The 24,046-nt window shown below is 43.9% G+C and overlaps 1 protein-coding gene across 4 annotated transcripts in view; it reads left to right on the top strand.

Annotated features, from left to right (window-relative positions):
* BCL11B (BCL11 transcription factor B) overlaps positions 1 to 24,046 on the top strand; it is a 94,147-nt gene that overhangs the window by 38,976 nt on the left and 31,125 nt on the right. For 2 of the 4 annotated variants that reach the window (XM_054200378.1, XM_054200377.1), the window contains exon 3: positions 3,911 to 4,126. The exons of the other annotated variants lie outside the window; for them this stretch is intronic. In XM_054200378.1, coding sequence (XP_054056353.1) covers positions 3,911 to 4,126 — 216 coding nt within the window. The remainder of the gene's footprint in view (positions 1 to 3,910; positions 4,127 to 24,046) is intronic. 4 annotated transcript variants of the gene reach the window in all.

Here is a 24,046-nt window from a genome sequence, read left to right as displayed (position 1 = left end):
TGCCTGGGACTCAACGTAACCTGTGAGCTACTGCCATGTACAGGCACTGGGTGTATGCCGAGACTGCTTAAAGCACGAGGACAAAATCCTCCTTTACTATCAGCAATGCAGATCTTTTATTTACACGGTGACAGTCCCTGTGCATGCCTCACACCCATGCTACGTGCAAAACTCCCCTTCGCATCCGTGCAGAATGAATGCAGAATATATAATTGAGATCTGCAGTGCAGGTGAGTGATTTCCCGGTGCTGACCCAAGAGGAAAATCGAGCCTCACACATTGTGTCAGCGATGTCCGAGCGGTACAGAGCTGCATGTGTGTGCCCACTCAGCCCAAGTTGGGTTGGATTTTTGCCTCTAAGATTGCAGCACAGTTTTTGCGGTCTGCTTTCCTTCAGTGCTAGTTGCGGCTGGGCTCTTTGTGGCAGTCAGGGGCTTACAGGAGTGTTTTCTTTTTGAAGCCTGTGTGCAACATGATGTGGTCAATCGGCTGTAGAATTCCAGAGACTGGCTCCTCTCCCTCGCCTGGTGCTGTGCGGGTTGAGCAGAAAACTCTCAGCACCACCTTAGGATACCGTCTGTCCATCTACCTATATCTGTTTATCTTTTTATCTGTTTGTTCATTTTGTGTTTTTCTGTCACCTGTAGCAGTTAAGGTGAAGAAGGGTAGAAGCGCTGTCTTAATTTTCAGCTTTAAATAGAGCCTTTATGTGGAAAAATCCCACAGAAGAAGAGCTAGAGGTGTAAAACATGGGCACGTTCTCAGCAAACCCAAGCTGAGAGTTTCTGAGAGACGTTGTTATTCGTTTTATAGCTATGAAGAAGTATCGGATACCTAACAGTGGAGCGCTCCTTTTCTCCGTACCTTTCCACGGGGCCAGTGGATACAATTTCCCACTTTATTATTTGCCACTTGATCTCATTCTATAGGACCGTCCTGATTTGTGACAAAGAAGCAAACCCTAAAGTGGTAGCAAAGAGGAGGAATCGCCTGGTTTGATTTTGCTTGTAGGGGCAGACTCAGCCTCCTGGTCTAGCAGCCCCACGATCTTTATGTCCTAGCATTAGACTTGGGAGTGGTGGTTGGACTCCCTGAGGATCTGCCGGAGTCTCTCTTTGTCCATTCTTCTTCTTCTTTACCAACCCTTTCCTTTCTGACACTAGGTTAGCACTTTTTAGATTTCCGCATACGTACATCAAAAGACAGAAAAAGACCTTCTGAGCGATACATTCAGTTCCATCCCTTCCCTGGCAAGTGGTTCATATAGTCCTTCCCATAAATTTGTTAGGCACCTTGTTAAAGTGGATTGCTGGCTTGCCCCCAGCACCTCTGGTGGAAGGCTCTTACAGGATCCCTTTGCCCAAATGGTCAGAAACCTCCTATTTCAAACCTTAATTCCCTTTCCACACTAGAGGAGACAGATAAGAGCAGGGAGGGCCTCCCTGTACCCACTTGGTGAGCTCTTAGCCTCTTCTCGGACGCCTCAGGGCTGTGCAGATTGTATCATATTCATTGCCAATGGAAAGATGGGACCCACCTGGACTAGAGGAGAGGCTGTTGCTCTCAGGGTAGCGTTGCCTGCTAGGACCCATGCACCTCCCAATAAAATCCCATGCCATTGTGGTTGATGGTGCACTTGAAGGACTTCACACAGTTCCTCTGTGTGACGAGCTCCGTCAAAACCTGCAGGATGACACCATGATGTGCAGAGGGCCAAGTGACTGCAGGACCTGTCCCCTTAGTCATTATGGGGCCGCAGGCATCTAGATGTAACCTGAAACGTAGCTGCCCTGTGGCCCTACTGTAAATCCTGATTTCAAGCTCACAAATTTCCCAGCAAGGGCGAGTGCCCAGGTGGCTCAACATAGCCTATGCTAGTTATTTTTATAATATGAGGAATATGAGATACCATTCTTAAGTCATTGGAGGAAATCTTTGTTACTTTTTACTTGTTCCGTGAAAAAAACCAAACTTGTTATTCGTGTATTTTAGAGTGGCAGTAAAGTGGTTCGCATACACATAGAAATCCATTCTGACATCAGTTTCCACAGTCTAGGGCACAGTCCTGCCCAAAATGCAACATAAGTACGATCTGGACAGTAGTTACCATTACCTGCTTGTGTAGTACTTCCAGGGAGATCAAACAGTTACAAAAGCCAAGCAACTGAGCCCCCAAAATAAAAAATCCTTCCTCGTCCCAGGAGCCACAGAGATGGCTTCTATTTAAAACCAGTCCTCACAAAAGAGCACAAATTTTATCCTTGATGCTTGAAGCTCAAGTATTTACACAGGGAATTTAGACTCTTCACTTGTGGTTTTGGCAAAAGCTTCACACAAATGTTTTGCACTGGTGGTCTCTTAGCCATTTAAGATAAACGACAAAATCAAATGCAGTCCTTGCAGACTGGAGCGCTGGATGCTGTGCCAAGGATGAAGTATCCCCGTTTGCCTCACATGTGTAGCTGTCAGATCAACATGCAGGTCTACTTTCCAAATCGGGACTCTTGAGGTGGAGAGGCTCCCTTGGAAAATGTTGTTTTTCTAGGGTTGGAAGGAACAGGGATAGATACTTCTCCTTGCTGCCATGGTGTAAGCTCCCTTAGAAAATGTTGCTTTTCTAAGGTTAGAGGGAGCACAGATAAATATTCATCCTTGCTGGCATGGTGTTTGCATGTATCTATAAGGCACGCACCTATGCACAGACAGAATTGCTACCATTAAAAAAAAGAGAGCATTTGCCAGAAGATACCCCACAATTAACACACATATTTCCTGATCTCAATATAGGGGGAAACTGTGGTTTCTGATCTACCACTGTGCGGTAACTGTTGGCAAATGCCAGCTTTTTAATGGCCACCACTCCACCACATATCTTCATTTAGAAACTGCCCTTGATTAGTAGCTAACCTTTATTTAACAATTAAGTGGCAGGCATAGATTTAAATGAAGGGGGTGGGATTCTCGGTGGATGTAAAGCAGTGCCGTTCGCTCAACTTCCCTTTAAACTCTGCTAATTCCTGCCAGCCAAAAATTCGTCTCCTACCTGATTCTCTGTGTGTTTGTGTGTATCTGTATTTGTGCAGGTGTATATCGATATTTAAGACTTGTATCTTAGTTTTTTCAAAGCCGTTGTGCTCAGTTTGGACTAGTGCCAGGAGGAGCGAGCGTTTCCAGCGGAGCAGGAGAAAAACTCTTAAATACAGCTTTTTAAAATGGCAGGTGATTCCTAGAGGGGTTAAAAATAAATAATAGGGTTGGGAGGTTACAGTATCATCTTTTAGCTACCAGGAAAAAGGTTGCTCTCTTCTTTGCAGGCTCGATAGGGAAGCAGCCCGCGTAATCGGGGCATGCAAAATGCAGAACTGGCCGCAGCTCAAGGGGGAAGGCAGCAGGGCGGCCGCCAATGCTTCCTTCTGGGAGCTCGGCTCCTGGCACCTCGCTGAAGCCATTTGAGCTCTAAAGTCACCGTGCTTTGTCCAGGCTGGTGTGTGGAACCCACTTCAGCGCCGGCTCGGCAGAAAGCCTGTCCAGTTTCGTGTCGGCTCAATGCATTAACACAGCAGTAAAACAATAATCCCTCTTTTGATTCCGTCCCTCAGCAAGTGCCGGTGGCAACGTCCGCCGCCTCGGGTGCTGCTCCACGCCAGGGCCGGCCGACCCCCCCACTTTGCCCCTCTCCGTGCCCCCCGCAGACCCCAGCCTGGGTTCGCGGGTCCCCCAGGTCTCTTCTTGCTCTCCCCCCGCCCGACCTGAGCCCGCCATCCTCAGCCGGGCCCGGAGAGGGGCTCAGACCCCGCATGTCGCGCGTTAGGCAGCCAGCCCCCGCCTCGCCTGTTTGCCCTGATGATGCCTCCTCTGTCCCTTCAAACTTAGGTCCGACTGACAGTTTTTTCTATTGTTTTTTCTCCAGGGCCGTCCAGGCCTGCAAACCTGCCGGGGGCTCCCATAGCTGCCTCCTCCCACCCTCACACATCCGTGATCACGTCACCTCTCCGCGCACTGGCCTCCCTCCCGCCCTGCCTTAGCCTGCCCTGCTGTGGTGCACGTGCAGTCTCAGTTGGCGGGACTCAGACTGAGATTCAGACTGAGACGTCAGGCACATTTGGATGTCATTGTCAGTTGTCAGGTAATAGAAACATCTTTTTTTTTTTTTTTTTTTGTTGCTATCTGAAGGTCAGTAGTGCTGCCAAGTGATGTCGTCTGTGCTGTGGGAGAGCTGCCTTCACTGGGTCGCGTGGGGAAGGCAGACAAAATGCCCTAAGCCACCCCCCTCCCCTTCCTCCTTCCCCCTCCAGGCTGGCAGAGGATGGGGAGTGGGAAAGGGCCTGTGACTCCCCCCATTTCCCCATCCCTCCCCTCCTTCCTGCCCACCTTCAGCTGTCACCAGCAGCCGCTCCCGGGCCGTTAGTGCCACGTTGTGAACAAATGTCTGAGACTCCTCGCAGAATGTGATACCCCAGTATCAAGATTTCATCTCTCTGGGCTGTTTATTTTAAGCTTAATTGGATAACATTTAACATCTGAGGTATTTTTTTTTCTTCTTCCCTCCTTTTTTTTCCCCTCCCTCCCCAATCATTCGTATTAAAGGCTCTCCTCCGCATCCATGTGCACACAGGATGTATGTGCTCCATGCCGTTTTCTCCTTTGCTTTGAGAAAATGCTCCTTGGTAACTTGCCACGCATCCCTCGCCTCTCCCCCGTCAGCTTTTCTTTTCCTTTTATTCCTTTTGGATGCCTGACTTTTGTCACCGCGAGGAGGGGAAAGTGATGTGGAAATGAGGGCGCACTGAGCTAGCCAAAGAGGACACAGACATATTGTTGCCAGACCCCATCATTTCAGACCCAGCGATCTCTTTGAAATCAGTGGGTGTTTCTGAGCGTGGCTCCGTTGCAAGATTGGGTCTATGGTGAACTGTGGGCTGGAGAGGTGAAAATGGGGAGGGCTTAAAAGAAAATACAGCTGTGGCAAAATCCGCAAGCGTTTATGGAGTCTCACTGTGGTGGGCCAAACCCTGCAGCCCTCGTTCAAGCTAACGTGTGTGGAGTTTTAATAGGGAGTTCCCACAATGATGCTGGATAAGTAATGCATGAGGACCAGAGGATTTAGAGAGACAGCAACCACTGTCAGGAATAAAACCTTTGGGAAATGACTCCTTGTGTCCCCCTGAAGCTGGCAAAACTTTGCTGTGCTCAGCTTTTTCCTTCCGCAAGCAGTCTTACCACCTGGCTGCAGTACGCTATGTCTCATGGGAATGTCCCTCTACGTCTCTCGTTGTTGCAATAAAAGGAGACAAAAAATTTTGCAAGTAATTTATACTTGTATCTTGGAAACCCTTGGTCTTGAAAGACAAAATGTTCTTGGGAGGAGGCTGAGAGCGCTCCGCAGGGTCTTCTTTTGACCTTGGGTGAAGCTCAGGGCATGTGAGGAAAGCTCCTTGTGCTGTCAGTGCCTGCAGGGGATTTGGTCAGATTTCCTATCCAAGCAGCCATACGCATTGTGGGGGGGATGCTGTTTTAATTAGGCTCTGCTTCATCAGCCCCAGCAGATTGCCCAACTGGCCTGAGACAGGTGTAGAGATGGGCTCTTCCGAATGGTGAGTGCTGGATCAGAAAGACAGATAGCTCCCCTTCCCGCCTCTCCCTTCCCTCCTCCCTGTAACCAGTAAACCAAACTGGAACTGATCTCATGCTTTGCTGTTCTCTGTCTTCCCTGGTGCAGTATGCACGCAGGTGCCTTTGGTAGGCAGGTAGTAACAGCGAACTGGATGCCCTGGTTCCCTGTTGCTTCTGATGCCAGCAGCTAGTGGGGAGGGAAGCAAGTACAACTAAAAATAGAAAAGGAAGGAAGGAATAACTTATTAAAGAACGTGGGAAGGCGAGGCTTTTGTACTTTGCGTACTTTGAGTTCTCACTTTGGAGTTGTGCGCTGGGAGTTTTCAGAATTGCCTGTTTGCTGGGAGAGCGATGCCAGCTCTGTGGAGAGAGAGACCTGTTATCATGGCTTCCTGTAATTACTGCTGCAGTCTGCGGCACTTAGAGAATAGGTTATATCAAAGTGCATGCTACATGTTTATGACAGTAGTTGGTCAAGTTCTGCTTGAAAGAAACATTTCTTCCCTTGAAAAAGGAGATTATGTCTACTTAACCCTTTCTTAGCTCCCGTAGTATTCACTATATGTGAGCCTGGGCATGGTTTAAACCCTGTGGCAAGGGTTATGGGATCTTTCTAGCTCCCAAAATATTTTGTGGAAATGAAAGAAAAGTGAGTTCTTTGTGTTGACTAATAATCTCATGATGATCCCTGCATTGTGCCCTCTCTTTTAATAGAGACATTTACAACAGTCACTTGCTCCAGCTTTAGAGATCTGCTTGTCTCTCTGACTTGATTAGCCTTTTATTCTGTCATCCCTGTTCTTGCTTCTGAGGAATTGTTTCCTTCTTTGAACAAAAGCCATCAATAGTTCCCGCCTCTCCTCCTCCTTCATCATTTCTTACCTTTCCTGTTTTTCAGCATTCATTTACTTCAGGACCCGGAGTTTTTCCATGCAGTTCTCAAGCAGGCTGCGACTCTGAAGGCTTGAAGTTGATGGTAGTCCCAAATCTCTGCTGGGCGCTCCCAAATCAGGCCCTCAAGAGTCCCAGCAATTTTGTGCTGGAGAATATAAACTTCTGGCTACTGGTGGGATTTGGGGTTATGCACATTGAAAACTGCATTTGGAAATCTCCGACCTAGATAAAAGTGATGGCCCGGAATGCTGAGTAGCGTTCAGTCATGCACAGGGGAAGTCACCCTGCCTCATCCAGAGCTGTTTGCGTTCTTTAGAAAACATGCTGCTAATAGTAGTTTCAATCACAGTAAATGATGCTGGGAAGTCCGCTTGGGGGTCCGCTGTGTCGCTCAGCCGGTGCTGGTCATGGTCCCCTCTGTCTTTGTACAATTCTTTGTGTTCAGGGCACCACAGGATGAGGAATTTGCGAGTAAAGGTCTATGTTTCTCCATGTGATTTAAAAAAAAAATCTACCACTGGAACAATCTCTCCCTCAGTCTCTTTATTTATTTATTTTTTGCCTCAGAGGCTTCTGTCTGTTGAATTGGGTTCTCCCGTTTAAACGTTTTTAGTGCCTATTTAATTAGAAGTTGGAATAGAGTCATGAAATTCACAGGGTTGTGTAGCTTGGATCTAAAATATAAATGGGCAAAGCATTCATTTTGCTTTACCCCTTGCCAGATTAGGGTGCTTTTTTGAGCCTGCTTTTTATTTCATTTCAATGAATTGCAACTGCTCAGAGTAACTGTAAAACACACACAGGTTTTTTTGCATAACAGAGACATGCAAATGATTGTTGAGAGACATAATTATGTAAAGAAAAGTATATGCCCGTATGCATGCACACATACACTGCAATGTTTTTTGTGGGGCTATTTTTTCACAATACATCTTCATAAGGCTCTTTTTATGATGCTGATTTATTAATATTGTACATTAAGGCTTAAATTGTCAAAGCTGCCTAAGAGATTTGGATGCCCGTTTCCCATTAAAGTTAACGAGAAATGAGCTTTGAAAATCTCAGCGCAGAAGTGCGTGTCACTTTACAGTGTGCTCTCCAAAGAAAAAAGTCCCTGCCCTGAAGATGCTACAGTGCAAAAGCCTTGGAAATGGAATTGTAATCGCCATAAAAGAAAGGGAATTGTAATGGCACAGATAATAATTTATCCCTTACGCCTGCATTCAGATATAAACCTGATCCAAAATCTTTGGACCTGGGCCCACAAGTGAGGGTTTTATATACCTCTGTAAAGATAATTAAATCTGTCCAACACACATATATTCAGCTAACCAGTGAAACGGCTTCCTTCCCACATGTAGGCTGATGGAAGGAGGTGGAAAGCAATTACGATACTTAGTTGCATATATAAAAACAGCAAGTGGGCATGGACAGCAGTGATTAATGGACAGGGCTATGAACTTTAAGGTCTAAAATAGAGGAAGGCGTGGGGCCATAGCTCAGAAGAGAGGAACAAGCTCCTGTTAATTCAAGGAATCAGCTGTATTAGTCATTAGGACATTCTGAAAATCACACAGTCATCTTGTAAAGTTAATATCAATTTACTTGGCTACTGAAATTCTACTTACTGCATCATTTAACTAGTCTGGTGTTTTCTTGGCAAAGGTTAAGGTGACAGTAAAGATAAAAGAAGTACCTGTAAGTAAATAATAGGTTTTAAAAGAATACTTTTCCCTCCTTCAATTATATCACTGTATTAATTTTGTGTTGGTTTTATAACTGGAGTCAGCCAATAGGAAGAGCTAGATTAGACCACCCTGCTATAAAAAGCTGATGCAATTAATACAGTCTGTCTAGAAAGCAGTATTATTTCAAAAACTTTTATGTTAATGATATGGTATGCACTCGGCACATTTCTTACTAGAACAAGAAGCAAGCTTTTGTTCACTCCAGACTGGGTTTTATTAACACAGGAGGATCAATGGAAAACAAAACAGTAATCAGAGGGGAGAATGCAAACTCATCCAGCAAAAACCTCCTAACTCATCAGGTCCCAGGACGATGGCTGATACTCTACTCTTTATTTTCTGTTGAGCAGAATCTCAAAAAAAAAAAAAAAGTCCACTAAACCTTGATTTCTGATCAGCACTGGGTGCTTTTTCGAGAGGTGAATGAAGAACTGGTTATATGTGTCTGAGGGCAGACAAAGACCTATAGTTTCCCCAGGACTCTTTGTAAATGTATCTTTTCATTTTGCTGCATAAAGAAGAGGTTTGCATAAAGTACTGGCTAACATTCAGGAGAGATGTCCCTATTAGTCATGGTTACATGTATTTATTTATTTTAGTGAAATATTTAATGCATGCTATAGTAGAATTGGCTTTGTGGACAGTACTTACAGAGTGCAGGGAAGTGTGAGAGATGTATATACTAAAGCCGGTAATGCATCAGTCTGAGTGTATGCATCCATCTTTTCATCTATCTATCAATCTATGTGTTCATCCATCTATTCAAGTATTAAAATCATATGTGACCTGTCTGTCTATGCAGCTCTCTGTCTCACCAGATATTAAAATCAGATCCAAACTCAAAATAGATGGATCTAATCACAAACTGGTTTTTTTACCAAATAGCATGTTTGTCAAGAGGCTGCGAAGAGACCTTAAGACTGTAAAGAGGCGGCTAAAATTAGGGTGCTGCATGGGGCAGCGGCGCTGGCAATTTGAGCGTGGCTGAGGCTTTGTTCTAGACAGACGCCTGATCACTATAACTTTGTAAGTCCTAATTATGTTAAGTTAAGAACCAGCAGGAGCAATAGCGATATTTAAAGGTGCTTTAAAGTGAATGCCTGCCATTGCCAGACATCCCAGGAAAAAAAGAAAAGCCCTTAATTGCAATATTAATGGTGGAACTGAATCTGGTAGTCTCGGGACAAAAGGGTTCAAGGCAACATTGCCTGCAGTAAAGACAATGGCTCCAACATAGAGAGAGTTAACTCGATCGCATACCACTACGCTGAGCCCGAGAGTCTGAACTCTTCAAACGCTCCAAATGGAGAGCTAAATCAAAGAATCCTGTTTCAAATCCATCCAAGATGTTGCTGTTTTTCTCCTCTGACAGGAGAAGCATTTGGAAGTGCAGTTTCTTTCTTTTTTTATAGCTGTCTTAAAAAGGAGTTTGGATGTTTAGCACAGCTGGTGCTCATTACATTATGCACTATCAATAAAATAGCATGTGTAATTAATTTTTAATGCAGTGCTGTATGCAGCGCTTTAAAGCAGTTACTGTATGGGGAGAGCCGACACCGGTCACTGACATCAGAAATATTGAAATAGAGGGCTAGATTTTGCATTTTTAAAGGGTGTATGTGCGAGTGGGGGAAGGGTACTTCCCAGCCAGCAGTTCTCTGGCCGCAATCAAATTTAAAAATATAGGAACAAGATGGATGAAGGTGATTTTATAATTTGCTTATTGGAATGAACGAATTTATTTCCTTTTAGAGTTTGCTGAGCGATGGCTGGGTTAGGGGTAGGTGACTTCAGAGTATAGGTAAGCGCCAGGGGACCGCACAGCAACTGATCCATCTTTGTTAAGGCACGAACAGGCTTTGGTGATATCAGGTGAGAGACGGAGCAAAAGGGGAGGTTATGGGAAAGGAAGGCAAGGACATTTCTGTTCTATCTTATTGAGCAGGTTTTATTTTACAGAGCTCCTTTCTTGTGCCTTGTTTTTCCCGTTAGTAAGAAGCCCCATTTTTTCCCCTTGATGCAGTAAATATTTGGGAGTATCAGTAGTTTGGAAGGGAGAGAGTAGCTTTGTTACAAAGAGGCACTGCTGATGGCAAGTTGCCTGCTGCTCTGACAGAAGACCCAAACAAATCACAGTCTTCCCTTTTCTTGGCATTTGTGCAGTACTTTCCAGAAGACACCAGTGTAAATAAAGACTGCGTTAGTGGGGCACAGTAGGCAAGGTTTGGGCACCGCTGTAGCTTTTGGCAGCCGCTATGTCCAAAAACACCTTGGTTGTCCAGAGGAGGAGGAGCAGGCCTATTTTTGAAGTTGTAGTATGATGCGTTGCGTATTCAGCAAAGGGACAGGAATGGCTTTCATGTTTCTGCAGCAGAGTAACCACCAGGGATGGTGTGCAGGATAGGACCAGCCTCTCCCTGCTGCCACCTCCTTCCCACCCTTTTCAGGGAGTTGAATGCTTCTTGGTGAACACTTCCTAAAAAGAGAAGAAATCAACTGCAGGAAGAGAAGGAAGGAAGCAATCACCTACAAAGCGACAAAATTAGGGGTAGTGTTTGTCAGGTGCCTTGCCTTTTGGTTGGGCAATGCACCAGCTCTCTAAGGGCTGATTTATTTTTTTTTTATACAAATGCACGAGGCATAAATGTTTGCAATTATTCTTTCTTTCTTTCTTTCAGTAAATTGCCATTCATTTGTACATAGCATATGCTAAACAGTTCACTTGTACAGCCTCACCTGGCATATTCAGGATGGAGTTTTCTCCTGCCCCTTCAGCAGTAGCTTTTTGTCATCGCTTTTCTTCTCGCTTTCTGTCAGATACGTGCGGATGTGTTTGTGTGTCTGAGCCAGGAAGTGAATTGGGCTGTTCAGTTTGTGAGAACAGAACGCAATCTCTTGTGCACAAATATAATGCTCAGCATCAAAGGAAGTAGGGCGAGCCATGGTGTATGCTGTAGGTAGTTGAGTGGAGAACCACTCTTTAGTTCACAAGCCAGAATGGGAAAGGTGGAGGGACCAGTGAGATGGTGTACATTTTGTAGTGAAATAGCTTTATTTTAATTTTTTTAGAGGAATTTGATTGCATACTCCTGGGGTGGCTCAGGTTTAGGCCAGAGAACTGCAAAAAAATTGCCCCGTGTCCCTCCAGAGCTGCCTAATTCAGAGGACCTGGGTTCTTTTTTCTTTTCCGAGTGCTTCATAAAAATAGATGGAAAGAAGAGTGCTGTGCTTAGATGGGTTGCTTTATGTTCAGAAAGGGGTTTGAGTCAAAGAATCCACGCTGATGCACCTCGCATGTGCCCCACTGGGCTCCTGTGCGCTACATGTTGGTCCTTCTTTCCGCTGAGCAGTAAACAGCTGAGCAACTGTTAGCAACATACGTTTTTATGCTGTTTGCTTTCTTTTGGACAGGCTTTTTCCAAGCATTTTTTGCAGTATGTACAGAAATCTGGTAGGCTTGAATGTGGTACATGCCTCTGCTATCTTTATTTCCCTCTTGTTTTTGTCTGAATCAAACCGCTTCCATGGGTCCCCGTTCCAGCTAGTGCAACCTGCCGCAGCACAAGCTGGGGAAGCCAGGTTCAATGAGTCCGTAAAACATGCACTGGGAAGGAAGCAGGCAAAAATCCCACATAGTGAGGGCTTACATTTTTTATGAATTCAGCTGTAAGAGTCAGAGGTCCGGGGACTTCTGGAATGAGGTTAATGCAGGCACTAAGAAGGCAGCGGGGAGACACAGGCACTGGAATCACGCCATGAGAACGGTGCTTTCTAAATTATTGTCTTTGCTATTAACATAAAGAATCTCTGGTTAGAGAGGCCAGTTTGCACAACATACCCACAGCTTTTATGCTTATTTAAGCGTCACTTGGCTATTTGGAGCCAACTGTATATGTATTCTTTTCAGTACATCCCCTGGCAATGCGAGGGGAGCATCCTATCCTTTCTGTGTGTCAAACTGTCTCCTTAGAAGTCCTATATTGACCTAGATTACTTCACGTGAGGCCCAGATCTGAACCTGATCGTTCCATCTCTTCCGTGGCTGTATGACAAGCACGGTGCTTCCAGGGCATGCTGTACCGTGCCAGCAGTCCACTGAGGGATGGGTTAGGGACTGCCTAGGGATACTTAGCTGAGCATCTTTTTACGAGGTGTTTCCTGACTTCGGTGGCGTTGGGCTGTTATGCCAGCTGTGAACATGGTCTATGGAATTCAGGGCCGTACAGAGATTTAAGTAAGAATCACAGTATTGTTGGGAGATATGTACCATTTTAAACTGTCCATGGCATTCAGGGTGAAAGACAAAAATTCATGGAACATAGTAAGACCTCAATATGGCAGCAGCACCCTTTGCCTGCAGGGGAACTGTTTTTTCAGTTTGCATCTTCTAACAGAGATTTGGGTTATTTTCTCCTCTCCTCTGATTGAACAGGGAGAGAGTAAGTTCATTTATTACGGCACAGACAGGCTTATAATGCAAAGTCTGTCCAAAAATTTGGTCTGAGTGTTTACGGATTGATTAATCCAAATCCTTTATAAAAATGTGTGAACTGTTGATTAAACTGGGAATAGGATCATTGTGGTTTTGTGCACGGTGAGGACAAGATTAGTAAGTAACTTTACTTTTCTGCAAAACCTTATAAAATATAATAAGAAAAGATGCTCTTTCACTATTTTTTCTGGATTCTCCTTAAATGGAACTAGTACCTCCATTGTAAAGTCGAGGTAGAATCTTAAAAACTCCGTAGCTTGCTGAAGCCAAACCCTTCACTGTTGTTATCGATAGATAAGTAGAGCAGTTGTACAAAATCTTGTGAAATTGCTGTAAACTCCCTCCCAATTTCCTTTGTAGTTTGTCTGCGTGTTTTCCATGAGCAGCGGCGTGAAAGCTACAGCGGTTCTAGCCCCTGCCTCCACCACCACTGTCAACGTTCATTAGTGCAGTTCGAGCACACTCATAAATGTCTGAGCTCTTCCCATATTTAGAGCCCTCTAGCCAGCAAATCCTTCCTTCTGCTCTCCCTGTTTCGAGGGAAAAACTGATGGTCTGGGTTTGGGGTGGGCACCTGAGGTTTAATTTTAATTCTGTGGCCCGATATCATCCAGAGCTGTAAGAGAGAATGAGGGTGTGTGGGAGACAGTACCATCACTGCCTTAAATGGTTCGCCCCTTGCCCTTTCCTCTTAAATTTGCCAGGTTGTGTCTTGTGATATAAACTGGGATTTCTTAAATTTGTTTCCTCCTTAATAGGTAAAGATGACTGAATGCTGTTTCTCACTTTCTCCTCACTCTTTCTTCGCAGATGTCTTTATTCTGGGTTGCATTGCCCCTCTCCACGGCAGCACGGGGCTGTATTGCATATAGCTCCCTCCCAGCAAGTCCCAGTGAGTTACCATCCTTCTTGCTGGGCTGTCTGATGGGAACAGGCTGCTCTGTCCACGGCCACCCTGGACATGGAGCTTTCTCCCCATCCACACCTTTCCCTTTGCCTACTCTGCCCCGAACTTTCATACTTCTTTATTTTTTTAATATATCATTGCCACTTTGCCATCAGGTAGGTCCTTCATTCGTTTCATTCATTGTTGTCTCTGTCAGTGGTCCTTGCAATAATAATTGCATCATTTTTTTTCTAAAAATCACGTCCAAAGTTAATGTTCTTTTTTTTTTTTAACTTCACTTTTTTTTTTTTTAATGGAAATGACTGCTGAAAGTAAACACAGCTTGCAACGTGCAGACTTATTGGGCCAGCATGAATTTCCTTAATAAGCTGGGGTATGCGACTGTGTGCGCGCGCGCGCGTGTGGTTTTTCCCCCCTTAAACCTTGGAATAAGAGTGCTGTCTCTTTAAATCCTAACTCAAACTTTACTGGCGATTTTACAGAGCCTGGTTTCATTTATAGTGGAGCCAGACTTGCTGTGTGAGAGCCGTCCGCATGCTGGAATTAGTCTTAAGCTCGCTTCTGTGGCATTGCCAAATTCCATGTTTGTGTTTTATTTAGAATTCTTTTCACGGCCAGTCGAATCTGTTCAGGCACACATAGGCAGTGTTGCGCCCCATGGAGAAAATAAGCAAGTTTGCGTTTTCTTTGGCATAGGCCATGGCCACAAAAGACTGCGGTCTAAAAAAACATTTTTTAAAAGCTATTTTAACCCATAACAGATGTATAAAGTAGGCACACGCATGCCAGCTTCCTTAGTTTTAATTAAAAAATAATTACGGCTTTAATGGGATGCTAGTGACAAATTTGGATGAATGGTGGGTGACATTATCTCAAGGCTTGCTTCAACTTATAAATTAGTGCATTTCTCTTGGCCAGTGGTACAGATGAAATTAAACGAAGGAGCAGATTAATATTTCTTAAAGTTACATTGAACCAAATGAAAAATCAAATCAAATAAAACCCCAAGACCCCTTCCACCCTCTCTCGCTCAGATTCCCGTTTGCATGAGATCACAGAACATGGAGGAAAGGTTATTTTCTCTGGCTGATAAACGATCTGGCCAACGATAAACTGGGCTTAGCTTTGTAAGGTACCTGTCCCTTTTGTAATTTCACATCGGTAGCCACATCGCCAAATTATTGTGATTAATGTCAGCAGGCGCTTCTATTTATAACCACATCTAACTAGCTAACACAGTACCTCTGAGCCAGGAAATCTTAAATATAAAACCATCCCTACATGCTGCATGTTGCAATGGTTCTCTCTCCATACCTCGGCTAACTGGTTGCCTTTTGGGCTGCGATGCCGGCCGTGATTCTTCACATCTTTAGGCTATTTTCAATTTGGGGCTTTTAAGGCTCACCAGAACTGGGCTAGATGCGCAGGCTTGCGCAGGTAACAACAGTTTATATTTATGAAGAAATAAACAAAGGAGTAATAAACATGTAATGAGCTAACCCCAGATGGTATCTCTGCTGTTATTACAGTCAGGTGTATGCAGAGCTGTGGAAGGGGAAGGGAAGGATCAGCATGGGAGGCTGTGAATATTGAAGGAAGAGGAGGAGAAATCTAATGGGTTCACTGGAAAAAAGTGTCTTCCTCCTTCCCATGCAAGCCTCCATCGCACCCATGGACATCCTGAATAGCTGCTGAGGGGAGACACGATAAAGCAGCACATTTTTCCATGGCGTGCAGCAGAACCACACTTCCTCTGGACCTGCTCGTCCCACCCTGGTGCTTCCCAGCAGCAAAGGCAGCCCAGCACGGGATGGGGCTTTCTGGATGGGAGCAGTTGATCAGTTTCATGATCTATGGCACAGGCAGATGGGGATCATTTTGTGTGTGGACGGCCAAACCCTGCTTGCCGTTCTCAGACATATTCTTTCATGAAACTTCTCAGCTGCTTGACATTTAGCCCTGCTTATGAAGAAGCCTGAAATGTTGCTGATACATGTAATCTAGATGGTGAGAGCTCTTCTTCACTTAAGCATTGCCATTTTTCTGTACAAAGCACATTACATTGTTTCCTTATTAAAAAAATAAAAGCAATTTTTGGAAAAAGCAATTGAAGGAAAGATAGAGAAAGCAAGTATCGCGTGTTTGGTGGATACCTGCGCACCTTCCTCCAGACCAGGACAGATTTGTCTTGTGATCTACAGATGTTTTGCTACTAATTTCTACACAAAAGTGTCAGTGTCCCCCACTGCGTGCTAGCAGGTCTGCCACGTTAAGCCAGGGAAACCCACCAAGAGGAAGCCGCTCTGCTTGGTTCGAGCTAGTCTGGAGAATTTGAGCTCCTCAGGGTGATCCACTTGATCCCTCAGGGAGAGCAGTGTCTCTCCTTGTGTGCAGGATGTCCTTTACCTGGAGCTGAACCAAGCCAGACCCTCCAAAGATACAATTCTTAGGCTTTGTTTAACGGCAGCGAAAGAGGGAGAGATTTTCCTTTGTCGATTGAATGAGGATTTCTGTGGTAACATTTCCCTGAGCTTGAATTCCTCATGAGTGAAAATGAAGTTCCAGCATTAAAAACATGAGTCACGCAGTGCAGATGAGAGTCATTTTTGCATTCCTGGAATTTTTGGAAGGGAAACATTACATTCACGTTAATCCTTTCAATTATAACTTATTGCTAAAATAATCCATGAGGCATTCTGCAGTTGAGCCCTCTGCTATTTGGTTACAGTTCAGGCTTTGAAAATAGCACCTGAAAGCTTTTAGACTCCTGTGTGCCAGTATGTTAATTCTCTTTTTCTGTTGCTGCACACAAGATGGTCTGGTGTCTTTTTTATTTACTCCTTAGGATTTTTTTGTTTAATAAATAAGGCTAATTTGATTTGTTCTGATCTGTCTCAAGTATCTAATTGCTGCTGTAGAGAATGATTAATGTCCAGTTGAAAGGATTCCACATCTATAAATGAGAATTGAAAGCAGATGTTAGTTTGATGAACGTGTGCTGCCCATTCCTTGTCTGCACTGGCTCAGAGAGCAGGCTGCTGAGATATCGCTATCTATCAAAAGAGAGATGTTAGATGCCAAATACAGTTCAGAGTCACACACCTATCATGAGCTGAGTGAACAGTTAACAAATAACATATCCCAGGTAGTTTTTTTTCTCTGCTTGTGAAATACCTATACACAAGACAGTGTTATCCTCAAATTGTCAGAAATACTTGACAAACTCCAGTTCAGGAGAATGCACTGTGAATTGATTACAACCAGGAGTTTGTGTCTCCATTTTTACTCACAGAGTAGTGTTGGTATGTTGTCTGAGGGCAGGTAAATTCAGTTTCCAGTGCTAATTGCATGTGCAGTCCTGATTCTGAAGTTGATTCAACCCATTTGAAAAAAAAAAAAAAAAGAAGTTGATACTGTTCTCTTTTCTATTTGTGGACTGGCTAGGTGCTCAAGCATTTCTGGCAAGCCAGGCGAATTGCTTCTCAGAGTTCGCTAGCTCGAGTTCATGCAGATCTGTGGAGAGCAGACAGTAAAAGGAGCAAAAGACTGAATTGCCTGGGCACAAGATCAGTTTTTGTAGCGTCCAGCCAACTTTGACGTACACCTGCACACAATAAGCGTGACAGCTTTTTAGATAAAAGCAGGTACAAACAGGATCTTTTCACGTGGGCACTCTGGTTTAGTAACATGTGATGCTTTACGCTCCTTTCACAAGCGGTGCTCTCTTGGCCGTCGGAGTACGCCTTCCCAGCCAGTGTGTAACAGCAGGTTACCAGCCAGTGCGTGTCAGAGTGGAGAAGGAGAGATTTTGGCCAAGGGCAGGCATTTCTGATAATGGCAGTAGGTTTGTTAGTGTTTCCAAAAAAACAGAGAGGGCTTGCTTTTTAAAGCCTCTTTTAAAAATCTTTCCTCGTCTCTTTAAATGTTCGCCAGTGTTACTGTGAGCAAAAGAGAAAAAATAGTTAGCTTAACAGATTTAGTCACTTTGCTTTTTTTGTGAAATTACCTTTGCATTTTTATTTTTTATGAAGTCATCGTTCAGATAATACCAGACTAGAAAACTGTTTCACAGATGGACAGAGAGAGATGTAAAGACCAACACAAAACCCTAATTGCTGTCTATAAATCAGGCTGCTTTGGGATATGCGTGTATGGAAGGAGAGAGAGAGAGTAGAGGAGAGGAGATGGATGATGAACGGGACAGAAAGAGGACTTGGAGTCATGGAGAAGGATAGGTACTGGCACCCGAGAGCTCTGGCTACATCAGCTTCTGTACTGTAGTCATGTAAAAATTACAGCAAAGAAGAGTACTTCCAGTGGGACCTTCTGTTCCCCTGGTACTTGAATAGGACTCTACATACAGCAGGCAGGTGAGAACAGAGGAGAGACTGGTTTTATATTTAGCTGGCTTTTCCATTTGGGGTTAACTATAACGACATTAATTTAAAATATAATTATTTCTTAAAATCTTTGGTTTTTATTTCATAGATGGTACTGAACTGAGCAGCAAGACTTTTTCAGTTAAAGTAACTACACTTTACTGGGGTAAAACCTGGCCTTTTAGATTATTTCTGATGATTTTTCCTGACCTGTATCTACCTGACTGTGCTATACTATCAACAGTTCCCAACTGATATATCTCACAAAGTGACTGGAAATCTGGAAGTGGACCAAAATAAAGTAAACAGTAGCTCTCTCCCTATCAGGTCATACTTTCAGTTATTAAAAAAACCCACCTTTTTTTTGTCTTCCTTTACTTCTCTTTCTTTCTCTAGTCTTTTCTTAGCTTTCTTTTCTTACAGGGAAGAGCTGTAATTGCTGCAAATACAACTATCCTAAATTAAGCCGGTGAGATACTCATGTGGCTGATGCCATTACTGGTCAGTCTGCAGTGCATGGCAAACTTCCATTTCTGTGGAGGAGAGCCAGGACTGAAGTCAAGAGATGGGGCACAGCTTACAGAGCAGTCTGCAAAATATGTTGCAGTTTCTCTTAGCATAGTCTTCTGACTGGTTGGTCCTACGTCCTTACATGGGGTAGAAGAAAACATCCTTGAGAAAATGTGTAAAGGAAGCTACCCTTTGTAACATGGTGGCTTTCCTCATTGCAATGACCCCAGCCTGCCAAATGAGCTGCAAATGTGTAATTTTTGCAGGACAGGGCTTGTCCGGAGTATTTTACTGTTTCTGGAAGTGGTCAGTTGAGCAAGTACGCGTGTGCTATGAGTCAGTATTGGTTTGCTCTGGCTGCTTCTTAGCAGGTTTTCCTGTGAATAAAGGTGTGCCTGGCCCTGAGCAAATTGTGGAACTCCCTCATGTTGGCAGTAGGAAGGTGTAAAGGGGTTGGGAACTTCACGTGGAGCACATAGCTCAATGCACATCAGAGGCTCAGCATCACGAATCTCGTGTTTGCTCTGCACAGGCAGAGACTCTGTTGGCCTTACACAACTGAGGGCATGGCTGTGAGTTTTAATCATGCGTCTAAAATCAAAGGAGAACACTGCACAGGGAGCACACCTTGGAAAAGGCAGCTTTAGGAGACCAACAACAGGCTGTCTTTACAACTGGGAGAAAATAAAGCATTCCTGTCCAGAGGTCCCCAATGATATCAATGAATCTGGCTAAAAAGGGAAAATCCTTTGTTGAAAAGATATTGAAAAATATTGTGAGTGGATCTGAGTTTTTGCTGTATGCTTTTATTGCTACCTGGTGAAAAGTATTAATAAGAGAAGGAGATTCTTGTGTCTCATGTTCTGTTCCCTACAGTTTGGGAAATCTTAATCCACGCTTTGTTTCTCCATTGGATTTTCCCTGTGATCCTGGAAGAGTCCCTTAATTTCTCCATGGAAAGTCTCCCACCAAGTCAGTAAGGAATTCCAACTTGTCACTCTCTGACGGGATTATATGAGGATAAAGATGTGGAAGTTTCTGAGATGCTCACATACTAAAATAATAAAAAGCTACAGTAGTATATAAAGTGAATGAAAATAATTTAGGCTAATTTTTGAGTAATTGCTCATCCTGGGTTTTATTGGATGTGATGGAAATGAGTCTGAGGGCCATTGGTGGCGCTTGATGTTTGTCCAGCTGTTACTGTGTTTAAAATACTCACAAGTGTATAAGAGGTACTGCTGTTACTCCTCTCTGTGAAAACGGTGGATGAAATTGTGCTCTCAGGTACAGCATCTCAAGACCATTGCAAATTAAGCCATTGGAAATCAATGGGGTTGCACATTTGTAACTGAGATCAGAATTTGGCTTGGCCTTGTGTGGTGCTCTGCGTGTTAATTCTTGCATCTAAACCTGGAAGAAATGGCTTTTTTATTACAGCAGTGCTTGAAGAGACCCCAGGAAAGTAAGGTGTAAATATTAGAGGCTGCCAACAGCTAGTGGCAGTTTCGGCCTAATAAACTGGAAGTAAATAACTCGGTGATTAGCTGGAATTGGCAGGCCACTCAAACACAGCACTGACTGGGTACATGGTTTTCCCTGTTCACACCTTAATACTATATAACAGCACGGATAGATGCCTGGAAGATACATGAGCCTCAGCAGAACTTGTTCTGAATCTACCTTGACACTTCTATTTGTGAATAATCTTAATGATAATAACAACAACAACAACAATATGTACTTAACTAGAACCTTTCATTCCAAGGAGCCCAGAGCACTTCTAATTTGAAGAGTGAGCAAGCAATAAACAATAAAATACGAGTCGTTACAGCAAGGATAGTTTTGCAGCTCAAATGCTGAACTGAGAAGCCAGTGGAAATTGAGGTTTCTTGCTGTTGTCCCCACCACACAGTCCCTCTGTGAACCTGGCCAACTCCCTTTCCCCCTAGTGTGTCTGTCTTGTGGGGACGTGGAATGACTAATAACACATGAGGCTTAATCTCAGGCAAACAGGTATGTGGATAAAGCAAGCAGTGCAAGAACCTAAACAGAATTATTATGAACAGACTTGTACATTCAGAGAAATTCAACCCTTGGAGATCCACTCTAGGAAGAAATACGATCAAATAGTGAGGGAAGAAATGAACTCTTTCAGGGCAGGACATAGACGAAGTCCATGGGAGTTATCAGAAAAATCAATTGGTATTGATTCAGTGAGCATTAGATCAAGCTTCTTGCTTCCTGACTGCCATTATGTTGTATTTCAGGAGACAACAGGGCATTTTGGGAAGGGTAGTAAGAGAAAGTTTGGCACAGTCCACTCATTTTTGCCATTGCCATGCACCCATCTCACTTCTGTCCCTTCTTATGTCTGTGTACCATAAGTAGCAAGAGAAGATTCTGGTTCAGTTGTCTTTTGCTGCATTTCTGAGTCCCACTTTAAGCTCTAATATACAGCCTTGCTTTAACATTTTGTTGTTCCTCTGGATGACTTTACTTTTTCCTTTGCAGCCGTGAGGTTCCTGCTGCAAGGAGGAATTCCCCTCTCCTATGTAATAAAATGACCAGACTTGGGTTGGCATTGTGTTCCCAAAGAGGAAAGGATATAAAGTACTCAAACGCTGCCAGGCTCCCTGACAGAACTAATACTTCACAGTATTGTGTCACTCCTTCTGCAGTCTCTGCTTTTCAGTTACCCATCCCTCTTAGTCATTTCATTACTCATAATTTTTGGCAAGGGGTGCAGTGGTCCGTTTTGATTGGAAAGCACCAGGGTACAGTGGCCAGGTCTGTTACTTATGAATAGAGGCCATCACATTGACATGTAGATTCCAAAAAATTAAGCTGTGTAGGGGTCAGGGAATGTAATAATTTTGACTCCTCTGCTCTCTGGAGTGTAGCCTTTCGGTGGTTTAGAAATGGAGCGATAATCCTTAAAAATGCTGCAACTTGCCTGAGATTGTGTAGCATAGTTCATCTTTGTGGTTTCTGCTAGTTGGCCCTCACAGGTGAGTATGACCATTTTACAAGCAGGAAAGAAAAAAACAAAAGGGCTTCGGCACAGACTTGGTTAGTGAGTTCCCAGTCTCTAGAAATCTGGTCTGGTCACGTCGCTACATGAACAACAGCCGTAAAGTGAACGTACGGTTGAAAGTGATTTGCTTTGGGTTTGGATTAGGCCCATAAACCAGGTCAGCAGTTATCAAGTTATCTTGCAGAAGATAAGAGTATTTTGGCCCAAGGTAGTCAGAATTGAAATGTATGACAAAAGTACGTTTAAAATTCCTACTTAGGAGGGCTAAAATGTATGCATGGAGATACTGGAGCATTTCGGGTGAAGTCATGGGATCTGCTAAGCTTTTAACTTTTACTGTAACTGAAAACAAGCAAAAAAAATTAAAAAATGAGGGGACCTGAAAGAGTTAAATACAACTAATTTTATCTTGTTGAGATTACGTACTTGATACCTGCAGCCCGCTAGGAAAGCAAACCAGGGTTAACTCTACAGCATGAATCTCTGGGTTTTAAAGAAGCCAAGAATCCAGAATGGCTGCTTTATGTGGGATTTCTTCATTTCTTCACCCTCTTGGGCGAAAGTCAGAGCTGTGTGAAGGTAGGTGTGCGTGGTATTTTGCAAGCAGACACGAGCTTGTTCTGCCCATGCTTCAAGCCAACTGGAGAGAAGCCAGCCCTGCAGCGGAAGCCGTACAGCTGTGCGAATGAGGATGCTGAGCCCCAGCCCCGTCCCTCTGCAGGGCTTGTTCGCTCGGGTTTTGGGGTTGTACTAACCACAGCTACATGTCCTCTGCATTGGTGCTGGCTTGCATCTGGCCAGGTTGGAGTGCAGGCAGGGTGAGCCTTTGTCAGCCTGCCAAATACCATGTAGACATACCCTTCCTCACCCTAGGTAGCAGTTTCTCAGGCACTTAATTTTCGTTGAAGTCAGCATGAGCAAACGTTAGTCATCTTGAGTAACGGTTGCCAAAGGAGGTCCTTTGTGTAACGCATAGATTTAGCAATCAAGGCATTGACTTCGCATTACTAATGTTTGGTCTGCTTTCTCCCAGGCCTTTCCACTGTCTTGGTCACTGTCAATCCCCTTTCCTGCTAGCTGCTCCAGTCCATAATTGCATCTGACTGTTGTGATACAGTTGTCAGCCCTGGAGAAGTCTCTAGACTTTATCGCTACCCTCCCTCAGGCAATGCAGTTTGCCACCAGCCCTGAGAGGCTGCTTTGGAGTCTCTTGAAATTGTTGAGATCTCGATAGTGCATTATGGTGATATTGCCCTTTCTCTTCACCTTGAAGAAGGGAGTGGCAATTCAGCCATAAGAGAAGGAGTGACTTTAGCAAGCTGGTTCCCTAGAGAGTATAATAAAGGCTTCACCCTAGAGGGTATAAAATATGCTTCACAGAGTAAAACAAAAAGAGTCAAAAAGAAGTTAGCGTTGGCTTGTGTTTCCAAGTTGTTTGAGCTTTGATTGGTTTCTGTAATTCAAGGAATTGTAGCAGTACAGTTTATGTTTCCTTTTTTTGTCTGTTACTAATGCACTAGTATTCCTTCCTGCCTGGCTTCTAGCTGAGGAAACTTTAACTTCATAGTGATATAAAAGCTTGAAATTGCCCAGAAAAATTCATCTTCCTTTACTTTTTCTGTTGCTAGCACTGGCGTTCTGAAACAACCCTGCCATGATAGGTGTGAAACTGTGCTCTGTTCAACCCACTAGAAACTTCATGTTGACTTCTGTCAGGTTTCTCGTAAGGATTTGTGTCCTAAGAATTGAGAAGAATAACAAATGTTCACTTTGCATCATAAAGTTTCAAATTATTTTTTTTCTTCCTACTGGAATGAAACCCAAACTTAAAGATTTCTGAGAAATGGAATTGCGCGTTCAGTTTTTTAGGTGAAGCCATGGTATTTAGTTTCAAACCCAATGGCTTCCGGGTCAGTATCGATGTTGTTTCAGCATCTTTCTCCTAGATCATTTGCAGTCTTACATAAGGAGTTGAACATGGGTCTCATGACTACCAAGGGAGGTCCGTGGCCACCAGGCAACTCCCTTTCTCTCTCTCGCACAGTCTTTCTGATGAAATTTCACTGAAACTCAGCACTTAACTCAGGTCATCTTAGCTGTCAAGAGTCTTTGGTAAGAGTGTTCTGAGCAGCTCTAGTCCCCAGTCTTCAAACTTGTTATAACTTTAACCATGTAAGTCAATTCTGTAAGATGGGATCTGTGGTGTCCTGTGAAAAGGAATGGGCTTTATACATTGATTACATTGCTTGGCTGGTGCAGTTATCCTCTGAGAGCTTTTTAAATGTGACAGACATAAGAATAGCCTTCCAGTTGTCTCTTCCATGCCCTGTGTATGCCAGCCAGATTCCAAATAGGATCTGAAAGTCCAGACATGGGTCACTCAGCCCTGGGGTGTTACGGGTGCCCTCTTAGATCTGGGAGGAAAGCAGTGGAAACATACCTTGTAGAGTGGATGCACTTCACAGT

This window comes from Rissa tridactyla, chromosome 4 (genome assembly GCF_028500815.1).
Source record: "Rissa tridactyla isolate bRisTri1 chromosome 4, bRisTri1.patW.cur.20221130, whole genome shotgun sequence".
NCBI classification, from domain to species: domain Eukaryota; kingdom Metazoa; phylum Chordata; class Aves; order Charadriiformes; family Laridae; genus Rissa; species Rissa tridactyla.
Note: the sequence above shows the minus strand (reverse complement) of the source record. Positions and strands in the feature narration are given on the sequence as shown.